Source organism: Salmo salar, chromosome 10, assembly GCF_965601325.2.
Source record: "Salmo salar chromosome 10, fSalSal1, whole genome shotgun sequence".
In the NCBI taxonomy this organism is placed as follows: Eukaryota; Metazoa; Chordata; class Actinopteri; order Salmoniformes; family Salmonidae; genus Salmo; species Salmo salar.
Window position 1 is genome coordinate 76,382,396 of NC_138300.1, and position 19,991 is coordinate 76,402,386.

The 19,991-nt window shown below is 42.2% G+C and overlaps 1 protein-coding gene and 1 long non-coding RNA gene across 7 annotated transcripts in view; one reads left to right on the forward strand and one right to left on the reverse strand.

Moving 5' to 3' along the window:
• Positions 1 to 19,991, forward strand: part of LOC106561060 (transcription factor SOX-6) — a 147,265-nt gene that overhangs the window by 82,408 nt on the left and 44,866 nt on the right. For all 6 annotated transcript variants that reach the window (XM_014124667.3, XM_045688091.2, XM_045688092.2 and 3 more), the window contains one exon: positions 8,962 to 9,051. In XM_014124667.3, coding sequence (XP_013980142.2) covers positions 8,962 to 9,051 — 90 coding nt within the window. The remainder of the gene's footprint in view (positions 1 to 8,961; positions 9,052 to 19,991) is intronic.
• On the reverse strand, positions 5,443 to 8,330 carry LOC106561076 (uncharacterized). Its single transcript, XR_006756997.2, has 4 exons — positions 7,113 to 8,330; positions 6,628 to 6,748; positions 5,932 to 6,086; positions 5,443 to 5,844 (listed from the first exon to the last, which is right to left on the reverse strand). It is a non-coding gene; the product is annotated as an uncharacterized LOC106561076 (long non-coding RNA).

The following is a 19,991-nucleotide window of genomic DNA, read 5'->3' on the forward strand; positions in this document are numbered from 1 at the left end:
TTACCGGCAACTTCAGGAGAGTAATGGCAGAATCTGTGAAAGCCAGCAGGAGCAGGAGGAGAATAGTTGGGTCAGGTTAAGATCTCTGGCGCCCTCTTGAGGCATTTGTTTTATTTTCTTAAGCTTAAAGCATCAGACAAGCTCAATGCGTATAGGTGATTTTATTAAACTACATCTATATATGTCTATATATGGAAAAAATACACGTTTAAAGATGCCGACCAATTGATTGGTCGAAAGAACAGACGAATTTCGGTCTACAAAGTCATGTCATATCACTAGCAGTTACTTTTCCTCACTTAGGATTCATTATGTTTCATAGACCAACCATCTATTCTCATATCATAATCCTCTTTTCTCATAAAGCAAATCCCCATTTAGGTGTTACCTTATGGCCATGGTAGGTATTGTCGGTTACACGCTAAGGTCGAGTCGCAAAGGGCACCCTATTCCCTATGTGGTGCGCTACTTTTGTCCAGGGTCCATAAGGCTCTGTTTTTAAAGTGGTGGACAATATAAGTAATAGGGTGCCATTTGCGGCACAGCCTCATCGTAAGGGGGGGCGGGTAATGCAGAGAGTAAGTGTCATCTGAATGAACAGTAATCCTTTGTGGAACCCACAGTAACCCACATTCTAATATGTGAAGTGTGTGTTTGTGTGTTTGTGTTGGTGCTTGTGTGGGTGCAGGCAGGTGGTAGTAGTAGTGTTGGTACAGTGGTAGGTAGAGGTGGTGCAGAGAGAATAGGGTCAGGCTAAGGGTTAAGCCTACAGGCTAATTATACAAGGTATTTGACTCAAGGCTTGGCATTGCCACTGCGATTGCCCTTCTCTATAGGATTGGCAGCTTGCGTGTGTGTGTGCGCGTGTGTGTGTGTGTGCGTGCGTGCGCGCACGCGCATAACGTACATTTGAGTGTGATTGTACCTCTTCCCATCCTCCTCCACCTCTCCATATTGTGGTCTGGTTCCCTGTTTTCCCCATAATGAAGAGGGATCTCTGCTGTAATGATCTGTGGCAGAGTGCCTTAACTACACCAAGCCACGGGATGCCCAGTAGCCTTTTCCACAGCTTGGCAGTTGGCCAAATGATCATATGGTCCTCTCTGATAGACCTCATCCAGTCCCCCACACACCTCCCCGGAGTACCTGAGGTAGACCAGAACTCCCTCAAATACACCAAACATGTTTGTCTTTTTTTGAAACAACATTTTTTTTTTTACCAAAGACATTTTGTATCCCCCGATTTTCAAAGAGTAGCAGGCCTCCAATTCAGCATGTGGCATAAAATACACAACGTATAGTGGTTAAGAGTTTGTTTTAAAGAGCGGGAGGCTGTAACAGTGTCTGTCTGGGGGTTTGATTATCTCCCCCCGTTACAGATGATATATAATGAACCAGCTGCTTGTGTGACGTTCTTGTGTGCTATTCTCTCTCTGTGCGTCCGGATGTCTTTCCAAGCCCCTCGGATGTCTTTCCAAACCCCTTAGATTCTCCCTGTTCGGATGCGTCGACAGCGGTGGGGGCCCGTGGTCAGACATACTAGGTCGTCCTCTCACTCTCTAAAGCACTCAGCTGTCGACCCCAGCAAGAACCCCCCCCCCCCCCCCCAACACCTCTTCTACCCCCTGTGAATCCAACCACTCCCACCCCAACCTCCTGTTACCCTTTGCCCCCCCCCTCCCACACAACAACACTTCTATTGTGTCTCCGCCTCACATGTGCAAACCGAATCCAATTGACTTTTTGGATGAGTGTGGAAGGGTGAGGTATTCTGAAACATGACAGGGGTGAGACCTTCTCTTTCCTTTGAGTTGTATTTGCACTGAGAGACTTCAGGTGGGATAAGCAAGTCATCTGGTCCTGGTGCGGAATGAGTGGAACGGTATCAAATACATTGAGAGAAAAAAAAAGGTTTTGCTCCGTTCCGGCTATTATTATGAGCCGTTCCCAGGACTACCCGTACGTAAAATGTATGCACCCATGACTGTAAGTCGCTTAGGATACAAGCGTCTGCTTGTATACAGTCGGGTCCGAAATTATTGACACCCTTGACACCCATCTTTATCAAGGTTGTCAATAATTCTGGTCCCCACTGTATAAGTCGAGAGTTGAGGGTTAAAAGCTTAGTATTAAGATTCTTTATACTATAATTGTGCTGCTGTACAACTGACGCCGTGATTGTCACGCAAATAACTGAGGTCTACCCAGAACAGGATGACGTTCGTTCACTGGGGTTCAACTTTACAGAAGGTTCAGCGAGAAATGTACTGTACAGTATTAGAACCGATTTGCCTCTGTCGTGTAGACTATGGACTCATGTCAGCTCCATACAAAACATTTCTATCTGCAACTGCCAATGTAGCCGCACCCAACGGGATGAAGCACAGCAGCCGTTTTATTCCAGAAAACTCTGTGCGCGTCCCAATTCCCTACGTTTCTACCCTTCTGTGCACTTTTTCACTTCCCTTCATATACCAAATCCAACGGGTTTCAAGTGCGTACTTCGGGAGAACGAATTGGAACAGGAAGAGAGTGGAAGTAAGAATGGCTATAGGGTGGAAGCTTGTGGGTCAGATGCTGGTCAATTGATGAGGTCATACAGGGAGGCTAGTATGCTGCTACCCCCTTCAACCAGCCCCCATCTACCCTCTCTGAAGGAGCAGCTTGCAGGCATTCTCCAATCATGGCCAACGTTTAGACCAGGGTGAAGTTGACACAAGATGCTGATCTTGGGTCAGTTTTGTATTTTTCCCACTAATGGTTAAGGTTAGGATTGGGGGGGGCTAGCTGACCCAAGAGCTGTACCTAGGAGAAACTTCACCCTGGAGCCCGTGGCTGGCAGCTAGAACGAGAGAGAGAGGCAGAGCAGGTGTCATCTGACAGATGAAAATAGTGTCTCTGTAATGGACACGGCGGTAACACACACAACACACATCTGACTTGGACTCTAATGGTTTTACAGCACTTAGCTCTTGTAGTGGCTAGCTGGCTTCAGTACACACATTTACTTGAATCCTTAGGCTACTTGGGTGTGTGAGACAGAACAGAGCTGTGTGTGAGGTTTGGTTGCTATAGGTTTTGTGGCTGTATCTCGGGGGGGGGGGGGGGGGGGGGCACTTGTGTGTGTGTGTGTGCGTGTATTGTATGTTAGTGACTGTGCTGTATGTGCTAAAGAGAGGATCTCTCCTTTCCTCTCTGGCCTCTCTTGTGTTTGGACATATGTTGAGTTTTATTTCACTCCGACATAAATCCTCCTGGCCAGCTGTTCAGCCCAGCTGCTCTCTCTCTCTCTCTCTCTCTCTCTCTCTCTCTCTCTCTCTCTCTCTCTCTCTGCCTCTCACTTCACTCTCTGTCCTCTCGCTTTACTCTTTCTCTCCTTCTCTCCAACTGCAGTGCACATTGGGTACTGACCCCCCCCCCCCCCCCCCCCCCCCTTCTGAACTAGGTATAGTGCATGTGTCTGACCCGCCCTCCTAAATAAGAAGTGGACTAACATGAGATGGTAGCTGAGGAAACGTTGTTAATTCGTCGCTCTACCCACTCCATTAGCAGTGGCCGGGAAGAAGAGTTGATATTGCTCATTCGTGTACATTGACTGATTTAGACTTGGGTGGGGGATCTCGATGGTTATTTTATTTAAGCTTCAGTGCTGTAGGTATCATGCATTAACCGTTGGGAGGAATTCTTTTGAAACTAACCTTAAATTAGCGTTTAGGACAACTGCTAGTGTGTGTGCGTGCGTGTGTGCGTGAGAGATAGAGAGAAAGCAAGGGAAAGAGAGAGAGGAGAGATATCATTCTTATCTTTCCAAGTGGTGACCTCATGCTAGGCTACTGTAGACAGTAAAGGCTCGGCTCCTAAACTCCTGGCAGTGTCCTCCCTCCATGACTGTTGACGCTTGCCTGCCGCACACCATTACACGCCTGGGGTTTCTGTTAAACACCATAAACACTTGCTTTTGGCACAACGCTGAGACAGCCAGGTGATAAAAAGTCTGTTTACACCAAACACAATCTCTGATACTTGGCTGGCTGGCTGGGCTCCACAGATTTACAATGACAGCGTTGTCTGTGTGTGTGGTTTAGCACCCAATAGAAGCACCGTGGGGCTTTCCTCCCACCTTATTCTCCTCTTTCTTCTCCTCCTCTTTCTCCTCTTCTCCTACCTCTTCTCGCCCCACTCACTCCTCTCCTTTCTCTTCGTCCTCTTCCCTTCTTCTCTCCCTCTTCAATCCCTGCGTTTTTCCTCTTCTCCCTCTCTCCCCTTCTCCATCGTTCCCCTTCTCCCTCACTTCTCTGGACCTTGTTCACAAGTCGTTCATCATTTGAATATCCCCTCTACTAGAAGGAGAGTGAGTGTGGAATTTTTATCCAGTCCCCAATCTAAACAGCACTTGATCCCCATTCTGTAAGGTTAAGAAAGGAGGGAGAGATAGAGATCCATCTAGGGTTAAACACATCATTTCCTCCTCTCTTCTCCTCTCCATTCCTCTGCCTCATGCTCTTCCTTCCTCCTTCTCTTTTCAGATGTGTTTATCAGTTTGAGGGTTGTAAATCGTGGATAACTGTCGCACACACATGCGCGCGCACATAATATACACACTGTAAAACGTCTCCCTTTAAATGTACAGCATTATACTGGCACCAGAGTTGCCAGCTCAATACTGTAATGCTGTAAACGTACAGTGACATTCTCCCTAGTGCTGAGCGATTAACCACAATTTTGGTTTTTTAAACAACTGATTGGCCTAAGTCGGTTAAATTATTTGAATTCCATTTTTTTTTTTTTTCTTATTGTGAGCTCAATGCGCAAATTTCACAGTTTCTCTAAAGATAAATCAGGTCCAGCCTGAACTGGGCGATGTAGTAGGGAGTTGTAGTTTTCAGCAGGCCAATATTCTACATAGTTTAGTGCATCAAATGTGGTAATTAACTACAATGACCATAATCCATTGCACATCTACCTGTCTGGTCTGTGTTTTTTTTACGCCTGTTATTGGAGGAGACAGAAGAATACACAATCGTGAGGGGATATAGAGAGCAGCTGTAGCTTCGAGGGGTATCTCTACCTGAAAATACATGACCTAAGTGATTGATTGTTGGTATTCAGCAGTCATAAAAGTATCCCTTATTTACTTTGAAGATCTACAAAATATAGAGATGCGATGACTGTGAATTCAATTACAAAGTCATCAAATAAAACAACGGTTATATACACAACTGAAATATTTTATTAAAGTAATGTGAATAAATGATGGTTAATAAGTGAGTAATGGGCTGTCACTACCATCATGGGACTTTTTTTTTGTGTTACAGCATTCAACCCAAATAATCAAAACCGAAATCAGTGATTATGTTTTAATAATAGAACCGAAACCAAACCGACTTTAAAAAGCACTAATCGCTGAGCACTACTGAAATCAAAATGTAAGAAAACAATACATTTGTACATAAAATGTATTTATTCAAATTGGTAACAACATTAACAACAAATTAAACAACAGAATTGACAATAGAAGTATAAACAGTTAACACATATGTAACCAAAAAAGAGCATCATTACAACACAAATCTAAAAAATATTTTGTGTGGGGGAGAGAGAGGGACAAAGCGAGAGAGGGAGTTGAAATTGGGATTGGGTACAATCCTAGATCTATGATCAGGGGCAACTCCATTTGAAGAGCAGAGCATCCAGGAGAGAGAAGTCAGCACGGCATCAGGTGTTCCTCATGGGTCTCCATAACAATCCTCCTCCGTTCGGATCTTGTCAGCTCTTTTCACCCCCAGGACAAGCATAGAAAAATTCATAATAGAATCAGAGACCGAGCACACCTGGGCTGTTACTCTGTGGGTAAAAAGACAGGGGACAAGGGGACATGTCAAGCTGGTGTCGTGGGTGTGTGTGTACTTACCTCACTGTGTGTGTACTTACCTTCATTCATTCATTCATTCATTCAAACTCTGTGAGCTCTTGGTAGAATGGGGCAATGCAGCGGTTGAGAACAGCTGGCTTCCTCTGGGCCACCTTGTCAAGCACTTTGTCCCACCTTCAGGGTTCATCTTCTTGGGTTGATTTGAACTAGGAACCTGTACAGCCACACGACATCAATTGAGTCGTTGAACAAATACAAATAAGACCGCTATATAGACCTACTTCAAATCCTAGCTAACTAATAAAAACATTGCAATAGCCTTCACAATATCCCAGCTTATTTTACCAGACTCGCAACTTTTTGGTTCCTTTCTGTGCCACCGAACGTTTGCATTCTGCTAGCAAAGTGAACAGGTTTAGCTAATACTGTCACGTTATGAAACAGTGCTGTTTAAATTGAAGAGGCTATACGGACACTCCTGGCCTGCAACACTATGACGTATGTCAAACAGCTGAGAGCAGAGTGATCCAAATCACACAGAGTTGTGACAGCTAAGGAGCACACTGTGTCCCGGTGTTGTTGCCGTTCATGCTTTCCCCATTCAGTAGACTGTATGGTGACATCTAGATGGCTACCAATATTAGTTTATTTATTATGTAGGCTGTTTTCTTACTTGAAACATAATATAAACAATTGGCCATCTTACTAGCTATTGCCAGCGACACTGTGTTACAGCTGCCCAGTGTGGCAAGCACCTTAGGTCGGCAGGCACCTCAATACGACGCCGGTGCGCTGGTCATTAGCATCGACTTTAGCCGCTTGCGAGTAGTTTAACGGCCCATGGCTTGGTTCACGTGTAGAATGCGTCCCGTCAATCTGGGAAAAAAAACCCGTTGCAGCAGTAATAATATGGGTAATATCTTTTGAACTGCTAGAAACAAGCCATTTTCTCTGTAGTTATGGTGAAAACATAACGGTCACGAATCTGCGCTCAATATATTCTCTATGGCACTAAGAGGTGTATCTAAAAGCTTATCATCACAACAATTATTATCTTCTTTTTTTTCTAGGTCTCACAGCGAGATGTTTACGAGCAATTTAGAGCAGACTGAAATGGCTTGTGTCAATTTGCGCTAGCTAACTCAAACGTTAGCCAGCTAGCTAGGTTAGCTAAGAAAACATGCAGTAATTCAATGTTGGCTAGTAATAAAGAGACTTATAAACAAGTCAAGGTACGTACCCACCAGCTGCTGAAAATATGCTTCCACTTCACAGCCGTTTCAAGAAGATATTTACAAAAATAGTCTGAGCTTCATGTGTCACCTAACAGCATGAGGTTGGCGCCTGAAACTGATCATTTGAATCTACAGTAGGCATAAGCTGTTACTGTAAAAATAGTGTGTTAGAGTCATTTTTACAGGAGGCTTCCAATTACAGTTAATAACAGTACTTTTCAGCACTGTTCCCGTAATACAGTGCTATCTACAGCATTAATGCTGTAAAACAACATGTACAGCATTTTACTGTGCATTTTACAGTGTTTTACTGTTGAGATTACAGAACAGTCTTACAGTGCAGTTATGCACACATAAACACGCAGGTTTCCCTCGTACAGCGCCGAAGCACGGATGTAGAGTAAAATGATTAGATTGTATTTTATTCCCTAAGTGAGTCAATAAATCCTCCCTCTAACTCTGTTTTATGTGAAGCCTAGCAGACTGTGTGTGTTTAACTCTCATAGTTAAAATTACTACCAAATATAAACAGTACATATCAAGCTAGGCATACTTTCAGTTTGAGATTTTTTTTATTAAACGTTTTATTTAACTAGGCAAGTCAGTTAAGAACAAATTCTTATTTACAATGACGGCCTATTGGGGAACAGTGGCTGCCTTGTTCAGAACGACAGATTTTTACCTTGTCAGCTCGGGGATTTGATCCAGCAACCTTTCGATTACTGGCTCAACGCTCTAACCACTAGACTGTCTGCCTAGTGGTTAGATGACAAACAATCCACAAATTACGCAGGATTTTGACAGCAAAATTGAATCAACTATCTTGTTATTAGGAATCAGTCTTGGAAATTCCCTGTTTTGAGTATACAGGATGGGAAAGGCTTTTGGAATTACATTTTGAAAACCTCTTTTGTAAGCATTTACGTTCCGTTGCTGTTTGTTATGTGCTGCAAATGGCACCCTATTCCCTGGTCCAAAGTAGTGAACTATGTAGGGAATAGGGCACCATTTGGGACACATCCATTGCTTCCCTTTGTTGACCATTGTTCATGTTGATCCCATGTGATCCCGTGCAGCATGAACTTATTTACAATAATCATAATCCAGTGTAAACATGCTAGGCTTTAATGGGACTGAATAAGGGTATGACTCAAATGGTACCCTATTCCCTATATAGTGCAATTCTTTTTTTTTTTACCAAGGCCCATAGGGCTCCAGTCAAAAGTAGTGAACTACATAGGGAATAGGGTGCCATTTGAGACACAAGCTAAGTAAATTGTGTTTCCCCCGACAAGGGCCTCATGACCACAATAGCCTACACGCACAAACCTCTCAAACCAAACATTAAGCCATTCACAATGCTCATATGCTTATGAATGCTGGTCCTTTTGTTAGGATCAAGTCTCACAAATGAGCCATTGTCCACTTAACTTTTTTTTTTCTAGAAAGCCTTTTGGGGTTTTTTGAATACTGGAAGCGAAAAATGCCATCCTGACTGCTAGACTCCGATCTCATTGAGGAATGAAACTGTTCTCATGGGGTTTACGACTGTGATAGGATCTCTGGAAGATAGATTCATGCACACAGATACACAAAAGCATGTATCCACGAACACACAAGACAGACACACACACAAGCCTCTTAGGGGTTATGTCAGGTGAAAAGTTTAAAACTGGGTGCATAGAGATGAAGGCTAAGCACAGTATTCTTGTCTTGCCTCAGAGAAACAAAAAAGTTCCATTGAAAGATTCAGAGTGGTGTATTAGTTCCCATTGCATTCTGCTTAGGGTATAACATGTGCCTTGTTTGAAAGAACCAAGTTACTGACTTGCGTGTTCCTCTCTCCTTCCGTAGAGTCTACCTGTGTGGAGACACTTCTGTCCAGGGACTGGAAAGACAGGAGGGACAGACTGAATGCCAGCGAGCTCCTAGGAGAGGTCAAAGGTGAGACGGCTGTTATTCACAGGCTGCCTCCCAATAATATCTCCTTTCTTCTGAAATGTGCACTCGTTCACAAATCTAAAAGCATTGGATGGTGGAGGTATGGACAATTGGGTGATGGTCCTGGTAGGTCAGAGTTTAATGAATGGAATGGTGGTGTGATATATTGTATATATTAAATGTATACCTACATTCAGATATACACTGAACAAAAATAGAAATGTAACATGCAACAATTTCAAAGATTTTACTGAGTTACAGTTAATATAAGGAAATCAGTCAATTGAAAAAAATGTATTAGGCCCTAATCTATGGATTTCACATGCCTGGGAATACAGATATGTTGCATATGTTGGTCACAGATACCTTTAAAAAAGAGAGAGGGGCGTGGATCAGAAAACCAGTCAGTATCTGGTGTGACCGTCATTTGCCTCATGCAGCGCAACAAATCTCCTTTGCATAGAGTTAATCAGGCTGTTGATTGTAGCTTGTGGAATGTTGTCCCACTCCTCTTCAATGACTGTGCGAATTTGCTGGATATTGGCGGAAACTGGAACATGCTGTCGTACACGTTGATCCAGAGCACCCCAAACATGCTCAATGGGTGACATGTCTGGTGAGTATGCAAGCCTTGGAAGAACTAGGACATTTTCAGCTTCCAGGAATTGTGTACAGATCCTTGCGACATACATGGGGCTGTGCATTATCATGCTGAAACATGAGGTGATTGTGGCGGATGAATTGCACTACAATGGGCCTCAGGATCTCGTCACGGTATCTCTGTGCATTCAAATGCCATCGATAAAATGCAATTGTGTTCGTTGTCCGTAGCTTATGCCTGCCCATACCATAACTGGACCGTCACCATGGGGCACTCTGTTCACAATGTTGACATCAGCAAACCACTCTCCAACATGATTCCATCTGCCCGGTACAGTTGAAACTGGGATTCATCTGTGAAGAGCAGCGTTCTCATTTAACGTGTCTAGAACATTAATATGCAATTTTCCTGCTACGCCACCATGTCAGTGAATGATTTCAGCTGCAGGCCTATTCCTACACTTTGCAGTTCAAAGTGCATTCTCAGCTCTGTTAAAAATACACTGAAGAAAAACTATGATATTTATCACTGTAACTCAGGAATAACATTAAAACAGAATAATATGGCCCACCAATATTACACAACTAACATGAAAACCCTAATTTAAACTTCTGAAATAGGTCAGATTAGAGAATAGTCAGATTAACTGGTTACTAAAATAGCAGTGCAGTTGGCACTCTTTTACTGAGTGCAGAGATGCATTATAGGTAATGAATGTGTAGGGGACTTATGAAATTCTACAGTGTTTGTGGCGCAGCAGAAAGATCAGTATACCCCCAAATCCAGAGGTTGTGAAATGTAATCCCTGGTGGGGTGATATTGAAAATCAGTACTAAGTGATCATGCCAAATGTAATCATTGATGAAATATTGTCATTGATGAAATATTGATGAAATATTTCTACGCAGTTTTAGCTGAACAGTTTACCACTAACATTAAAACACACATACCATTTACTTACTTTGCTTGTAATGGTTTGGGACACGTGACCATCACATGACAAAACCAACGGGGGACCATGACACAATGTCCAAAGAATGTCCTAAAAACATCCTCTGCAACCAACTGCAAACTGTACAAAACCTCCCAAGAACGTTCAGGGGTCCTTCAGGAAACTTTTACAAATACAATATAATGTAAGAACTTCTTATCAAGACAGAAGATTTCTCTTGCTTGGTGAAAGCTGTTACCAGTAAGCATGTATTTATCCTTATATATAGGGAAACAGTCTATCCACACACTCCGGTATTTCTCACAATTGGTTGAGCAGTAAACCTTTTCCTGTCCAGGTTGTAATTGTAACTTTGAGTACATGTTCAAAAAAGCTGTCCACTTTCTGTTTGTATGTGTCAGCAATAACTTTTATGAGCCTATAAATGAGGTGGGGTCAATGTACTTGGTATTTTTTTGGTATTGGTATTTTATTAGACGTTTAATTAGACTTTAGTGTGGCTTTTGACATTATCGATCATAGTCGGCTGATGGAAAAAAGTATGTGTAATGACTTTACATCCCTTGCTATATTGTGAATAAAAGTAACCTGTCTAACAGAACACAGAGGGTGTTCTTTAATGGAAGCATGTCCAACATAATCCAGGGAGAATCAGGAATTCCCCAGGGCAGCTGTCCAGGCCCCTTACTTTTTTCAATCTTTACTAGCCAGTGTGTCTATGTATGCGGATGACTCAATACCATACGTCAGCTACTACAGCGAGTGAAATCACTGCAACAATTAACAAAGAGCTGCAGTTGGTTTCAGAATGGGTGGCATGGAATAAGTTAGTCCTAAATATAAAAAAAAACTAAAAGCATTGTATTTGGGACAAATCATTCACTAAACCATAAACTTCAACTAAATCTTGTAATAAATAATGTGGAAATTAGCAGGTTGAGGTGACTGAACTGCTTGGAGTAACACTGGATTGTAAACTGTCATGGTCAAAACATGTTGATACAACAGTAGTTAAGATGAGAAGAAGTCTGTCCATAAAAAAGCCTACTCTGCCTTCTTAACAACACTATCAACAAGGCAGGTCCTACAGGCTCTAATTTTGTTGCACCTGGACTACTGTTCAGTCGTGGTCAGGTGCCACAAAGAGATACCTTGGAAAATTACAATTGGCTTAGAACAGGGCAGCACTGCTGGCCCTTAAATGTACACGGACAGCTAACATTAATAATATGTATGGAAATCTCTCATGGCTCAAATTGGAAGAGAGATTGAATTCATCACTACTTGTTTTTGTAAGAAGTGTTGACATGCTGAATGCACCGAAGTGTCTGTTTAAACTACTAGCACACAGCTCGGACACCCATGCATACCCCACAAGACATGCCACCAAAGGTCTCTTCACAATCCCCAAGTCAAGAACAGACTGTGGGAGGCGCACAATATTACATAGAGCCATGGCTACATGGAAGCACCTGCCGATATGACTGGGCAATAATCAAGATGAGAATAAACTAGAGCCTGCAGGAGTTGCTTTGTGGAGTTTGGTGTCAAATAAGCAGAGTATCTCTTTATGACGGACAGACCTCTCCCCATCTTTACAATCATTGAATCAATATGTTTTGACCATGACAGTTTACAATCCAAAGTTATTTAGGCTTCTCAACTTGCTCAACAGCCACATTATGCATTATCAGATTCATCTAAGGTATAGAATTTAGGAAATTATTTGTACCAAATAGAATTGTTTTCGAGATGTTCAGGATTAGTTTATTACTGGCCACCCATTCTAAAACTAACTCCAACTCTTTGTTTAGGGTTGCAGAGATTTCACTAACTGTGGTTGCTGACATGTATAGTGTTGAATCATCAACATGCACAAGCTTTGTTTTAATGCAAGTGGTTGGTCATTAGTAAAAATAGAAAAGAGTAGAGGGCCAAGAGAGCGCCCCTGCGGTACACCATACTTTACACGTTTAACATTAGAGAAGCTTCCATTAACCTCTCTAGGGTCGGCGGGACGAAATCGTCCCACCTACTCAACAGCCAGTTGAATCCCGTGGCGCGTTATTCAAATACCTTAGAAATGCTATTACTTCAATTTCTCAAACATATGACTATTTTACACCATTTTAAAGACAAGACTCTCGTTAATCTAACCACACTGTCCGATTTCAAAAAGGCTTTACAACGAAAGCAAAACATTAGATTATGTCAGCAGAGTACCCAGCCAGAAATAATCAGACACCCATTTTTCAAGCTAGCATATAATGTCACATAAACCCAAACCACAGCTAAATGCAGCACTAACCTTTGATGATCTTCATCAGATGACAACCCTAGGACATTATGTTATACAATACATGCATGTTTTGTTCAATCAAGTTCATATTTATATCAAAAACCAGCTTTTTACATTAGCATGTGGCGTTCAGAACTAGCTTCCCCCCCTGCAAACTTCCGGTGAATTTACTAAATTACTCACGATAAACGTTCACAAAAAACATAACAATTATTTTAAGAATTATAGATACAGAACTCCTCTATGCACTCGCTATGTCCAATTTTAAAATAGCTTTTCGGTGAAAGCACATTTTGCAATATTCTAAGTAGATAGCCCGGCATCACAGGGCTAGCTATTTAGACACCCACCAAGTTTAGCCCTCACCAAAGTCAGATTTACTATAAGAAAAATGTTATTACCTTTGGTGTTCTTCGTCAGAATGCACTCCCAGGACTTCTACTTCAATAATAAATGTTGGTTTGGTTCAAAATAATCCATAGTTATGTTCAAATATCCTCTGTTTTGTTCGTGCGTTCAATACACTATCTGAATGGTAAAGAAGGGTGACGCGCACGACGCATTTCGTGACAAAAAAATTCTAAATATTCCATTACCGTACTTCGAAGCATGTCAACCGCTGTTTAAAATCAATTTTTATGCCATTTTTCTCGTAAAAAAGCGATAATATTCCAATCGGGAAAGCGTGTTTAGGTTCAAAGGGAGAGAAAATAAAAACATGGGGTCGACTCGTGCACGCGCCTCCGTCCCATTGTCCTCTGATAGAGCACTTACCAAAAGCGCTAATGTTTTTCAGCCAGTGGCTGGAATTACATCATTCAGCTTTTTCCCGCCTTCTGAGAGCCTATGTGAGCCGTAGGAAGTGTCACGTTACAGCAAAGATCCTCAGTTTTCAATAAACAGAGCCAAGAAGAACAAGAACTTGTCAGACAGGTCACTTCCTGTAAGGAATCTTCTCAGGTTTTTGCCTGCCATATGAGTTCTGTTATACTCACAGACACCATTCAAACAGTTTTAGAAACTTTAGGGTGTTTTCTATCCAAAGCCAATAATTATATGCATATTCTAGTTTCTGGGCAGTAGTAATAACCAGATTAAATCGGGTACGTTTTTTATCTGGCCGTGCAAATACTGCCCCCTACCCCCAACAGGTTAAAGAAAAATCCTCTGTGTTCTATTAGATAGACAGGTCTAAATCCACAATATGGCAGAGTTTGAAAAGTCATAACACATACGTTTTTTCAATAACAGGTTATGGTCAATAATTTCAAAGGTTGCATTACAGCTCTCACAATCTTCTTATTATCCATTTCTTTCAACCAATCGTCAGTAATTTGTGTCAGTGCAGTACATATGTGCCCTTCTCTATAAGCATGCTGAAAGAGAAATAGCATTGTATCTGGTCAAACAAATACATTATTTAAAGTTTGCTAAGAGTCGGCAGTAAACTGATTGGTCGGCTGTTAGAATCAAAGGATGCTTTACCATTCTCGGGTAGCGGAATGACTTTGGCTTCCCTCCAGGTCTGAGGATAGACATTTTTTTTCTAATTTTTCTCCAGATTGATTAAAGATGTGAAAAATAGCAGTGGTAATATAGTCTGCTACCATCCTCAGTAGCTTGCTATCTAAGTTGTCAATACCACACCGACTCTTAAATTACAAAATTCATTATTAGGTATTTTATGCATGAATATGATGACTCACAGTTTATTGTTGGCATTTCTTTCCTAAATTTGCCTACTTTGCCAATGAAATAGTAATTAAAGTAATTGTCAACAAAAGGTTTTGTGATAAATGAGCCATCTGATTCAATGAAAGATGGAGTTGAATTAGTCTTTCTACCCATCATTTCATTTAAACTATTCCAAAGATTTTTTCCATCATACTTTATAAAATGTATCTTGGCTTCATAATACTATTTCTTATTCCTTATTTTTTTTTTTTTAAGTCACGTAATTTCTCAATTTACATTAAGTTTGCCAATCAGATGTGCAGCCAGACTTTTTCACCATTCCTTTTGCCTTGTCCCTCTCAAGCTTTTCAATTCTTCATCAATCCACGGGGTCTTTACAGTTCTAACAGTCAGTTTCTTAATAGGTGCGTGCTTATTAATAACAGGAAGAAACAATTTCATAAATGCACCAAGTGCAGCGTCTGGATGCCCCTCATTACACACACAGCTTATCAGAGATAGACATAATTGGAGGGAAACAAAACGAACAGACAAAGAATGAAAAGAACGTTGTTCGGATAATAGTCAATAAAGCACTTGTGAGTGTCACTTGATGTATGTGATGATTTGTGTGTGATGTGGGACTGAAGCTTGGCCCTCTCACTTGGTCTGATATGCAAAGAAAGCAAATCTGAGCACGGGCCTAGGAAAGCTAAACGATTGTAGCGTGTCGTGTTCAATTCAAACTCACGTTCATTGTGAAGATTCAGATCATGAAGTACTAGCTTGTGAATATACACAGGTGGAGGAGCAATACGTAGAATTGCACACAGGCCCGTTTAAGCGGACGGGATCTACTTTAGGTGTTGCTAACTTGAATACCTTATCAATTACCGTAATTTCCGGACTATTGAGCGCACCTGAATATAAGCCGCACCCACTGAATAAAAAAAAAAAAGTATTATTTTGAACATAAATAAGCTGCACATGTCTATAAGCCGCAGGTGCCTACCGGTACATTGAAACAAATTAACTTTACACAGGCTTTAACGAAACACGGCTTGTAACAAAAATAAATAGGCTTTAACGAAACACGGCTTGTAACAAAAAATCAAAAATTTGCAGTAAACAGTAGCCTACCAAGAAAGTCATTGCTCCAGACCAAGCTCCCGTGCAGCAGCTCTATTTCCTTTTCCAACAGCCAGATCAATCGCCTTCAACTTGAAAGCTGCATCATATGCATTTCTCCGTGTCTTTGCCATGATGAGGGTGACAAAATGACTACCGTAATCAGAATGATGGGAAGTTTGAGCGCGCTTGATTTAATCTAAACAGTAAACAAAAAAGTTGTTTGACCTTAACCTGTTCGGCAATTTCATTGGTCTAATGAAAGCTTCATGCCGCCAAAAAACTGAGCACGTCACAGAATGTGTGTTTTATTAATTTTTTTAAATTTGAAAGCAGGAAAAATCCATATATTAGCCGCGTCATTGTTTAAGCCGCGAGGTTCAAAGCGTGGGAAAAAAGTAGCGGCTTATAGTCCGGAAATTACGGTATGCTTTTTCTCTCTCTCTTTCTCACACACACAGACATACAGACAAACACACCCTCAAATACAACACAGATATATTGACCCCTACAAACACACACACAGGCACACACACATAGAGAGAAAATGCATCATCGTCCTTTAGTTGGCGAAGGCACAAGGTCTACATATTAAGACCCACAGCATGTTGATGGAGAAATCAAAAAAGTGCTTTAGTGTGGTTATAGGTTAACATCTATTCTATACATGCTTATAGGATTGGCTGTGAGGCTGTGCATTGTATGAAAACTGACTTACAGAGATGACAATATGTTTTACAGAGTGTTTTATAGCCTTGATTATGTGGGATACACACACACACGCACGCACGCACGCACGCACGCACGCACGCACGCACGCACGCACGCACGCACGCACGCACACACACACACACACACACACACACACACACACACACACACACACACACACACACACACACACACACACACACACACCCACACCCATATTGGACAGGAATACTTTGATTTGAAACAGTTCCCTTTTATTTCACCATATTCCGGGTCTCCTCAGTGTCTGAGTGACTGCAGGCTCTGTCCAGACACACTTATAACATCTGATCAAATTATTATAAACCACAGGCAAAAAAAAGAATGATATCCAGCTGAATAATCATACAAAACTCTAAAAACATGCTACACAACAAGTTCTGGACATTTATATGCGCTGGTTTTGAAAAACCCTCCTGGCTTTAACATTACGGCGCGGTGTCCCAAATGGCACCCTATCCCCTACACAGTGCACTACTTATGATCAGCGGCCTGTGGGTCCTGGTCAAAAGTTGTGCACTATATGGGGAATGCAGTAAAGGTGCCATTTAGGACTCACCCATGATGAACTATCTGAGTCCAGCCCTCTCATTCCTCATCAATCTACTCCTTCTTAGCGGCACTCACACACTGAAAGCGTCATTTATATTGGCCCCTTAGAAATGGCAAGCATTTCCTCAGTGGAAAGCATTAAAAAAAATGCACAGAAACGCTCCTGAGTGGGAACAGGACTGACATTGAGCCTCCTCACTTCAACTCATGTTTAAGCAGCTGGAGCTGTCTCTCTCTCCCTCTCCCTTTTTCCTCATGTATACTCTCTCTCCCTCTTATCTCTCACTTACTCTCTCTCTCTCTCTCTCTCTCTCTCTCTCTCTCTCTCTCTCTCTCTCTCGCTCTCTCCCGTGCAGTTCAAATCAAATCAAATGTTATTTGTCACATGCGCCGAATACAACAGGTGTAGTAGACCTTACAGTGAAATGCTGACTTACAAGCCCTTAACCGACAATGCTTTGAGAAGTAAACAAAAAAAATAAGTGTTAAGTAAAAAATAGATATGTTAAAAATAGCAAATGGTTAAAGAGCAGCAGGAGCGAGGCTATATAACGGTAGCGAGGCTATATACAGGGGGTACCGGTACAGAGTCAATGTGCGGGGGCACCGGTTAGTCGAGGTATTTGAAGTAATATGTACATGTACTGTATGTAGAGTTAAAGTGACTATGCATAGATAATAATCAGAGAGTAGCAGCAGAGTAAAAGAGGGAGTGGGGGGGTAGCCATTTGATTAGCTGTTCAGGAGTCTTCTGGCTTGAGGGTAGAAGCTGTTAAGAAGCCTTTTGGACCTAGACTTGGCGCTCCGGTACCGCTTGCCGTTGCTGGCCATATAGCCTTAAACCTGAGTCATATTCATTAGTGTAAAATGTAGCAAAATTAAAACTAGTGTTTCTTATTGGACAAGATCAGGTAGACCCTCCATGATTCAGTAAATGTTATTCCATTTGGTGCCTGAATACAACCCTGGTCCCATCAGAGGGAGCAACATTATGGTATTTTCCCACACAGTGCAAATATGTGGGCTGCATTCAGTAGGGCACAACGCTGTGGAACATTCAGATAGAAATATGTAGTGTAGAACAGATATGCCTCTCTGCCATGTAGAATAAGGAATCGTGTAAGCTCTATTCACTACATTTCTATCTGCACCCTGCGGAAAGCAATGCCGGTCTATCCCCCAACTCCACAGGAAGCGACTATATGGACTCTCCACATGCACACACACACACAAATGCACGCACACACACACACACACACTCTCTCTCGCTCTCTCTACACAGAGCGCTCTCTATTCCACCAGCTGTGTCCTCTCTCCAAAACACTGTGATTAATTTCAAACGGCCTACTCACTTCTTAATGGCTGACATGGAACGGGGCCTAACCACTGAGATAGCTAGATAGATAGGTAGGTAGGTAGGTAGGTTACGTTACGTTACGTTAGATTATTTAAACATTTTAGCCTCCACAAATCTGATAATATTTTCCCAGATTTTTCCTCCTGTCGGCCTGACAAAATCTGTGCTAGAAGTGTCTGTTAAATTCAGTCTACTGTACCACTCTTGGGTTTTTAATGTGTGCTGTTTTGTTTTTTATTGATAAACATTTGGGGCTGGGAAGGAACCTGTGCAGTTGAGGTTCATTGGCTTACATGTATCGAAGAGGTGTGCTCATATGAAAAAGGTGCATATTATCCGAGCTAGAGTTCCTCAGCTCGGCTCCCAGTTGAAACATTGTGTTAGTTGTGACAGATGGGGCGGACATGTTGGTTTTTGTGTAGCGCCATGGTACGTGGGCCAGGTGTCAGGGTCTTTTTGCTGTGTGCTACTGAAGGGAGGTTAGTCATAACGGGGAAGGCAATGAGCCGACACACACAGGAGTTCCTTTGACATGACGATGATCCACCAACATGCTCATTTCATCATCATCACATTTGAGTCATTTAGCAGACACTCTTATCCACAGCGACTTAACGTTTGTGAAGGTGGGACAACCAGCCATAGTAAGAACAAAGTACAGGACGACATGGGTGTGTGTGTGTGTGTGTGTGTGTGTGTGTGTGTGTGTGTGTGTGTGTGTGTGTGTGTGTGTGTGTGTGTGTGTGTGTGTGTGAGTGTGTGTCTTTGTTTGTGTGAGAGAGAAAGAGTCAAGAGAGGGAGAGAAAGAAAGGTAGTTGGTCCCTGGTTTGGCTTGTAAATTCAACAGGTATGACACTTCATCCATAATCCTGATGGATGGTTAGTTAACAGGCAGAAAAGGCTGAAATTATTATTATTATTGTTAGCTATATTTGATGAATGTCTAGCATGTGTTATTGCACATGGCATAATAAATACATATATATGTATATGCATGTATATTATTGTCCTGTGACTGCACCTGGCATTGAAATATTCACCTTAGGGAATGTGTGGTGCACAGGTGTGTGTGTGTGTGTGTGTAACCCGTTGGAAATGGCTAGCTAGTTAGCGGTGCGCACTAGTAATATTTCAATTGACGACGACCTTGAAATCGTTGCTTCCCTTGTTCTGAGTAATAGGTAATGATGCTTCATGGGAAACAGTTCAGAGGGTCCCTGGGACAAGCCCAGGTCGGGGCAAGGAGAAGAACAGACAGAAGGAAGACCGTTACGTTGATGCTGTTAACCCAGATTACTCGGTTGGACTCTGCCCAGCTGCTGGGGTTGCTGCGGAGACGGAGGAGGTCAAAGGGGGAGGAGTGTGACCGGTGTGAAATGGCTAGCTAGTTAGAGGTGTACGCTAGTAGTGTTTCAATTGGTGAAGTCACTCACTCTGAGACCTTGAAGTATTTGGTTCCCTTGCTCTGTAAGGGCTGCAGCTGTTGTGGAGTGATAGATAGTGGATCTTCTTGGATGACTGTTGTCAATGTGTTCAGAGGGTCCCTGGTTGAGCCCAGGTTGGGCAAGGAGAGGGAGGGAAGCAATATTGTTGTGTGTGTGTGTGTGTGTGTGTGTGTGTGTGTGTGTGT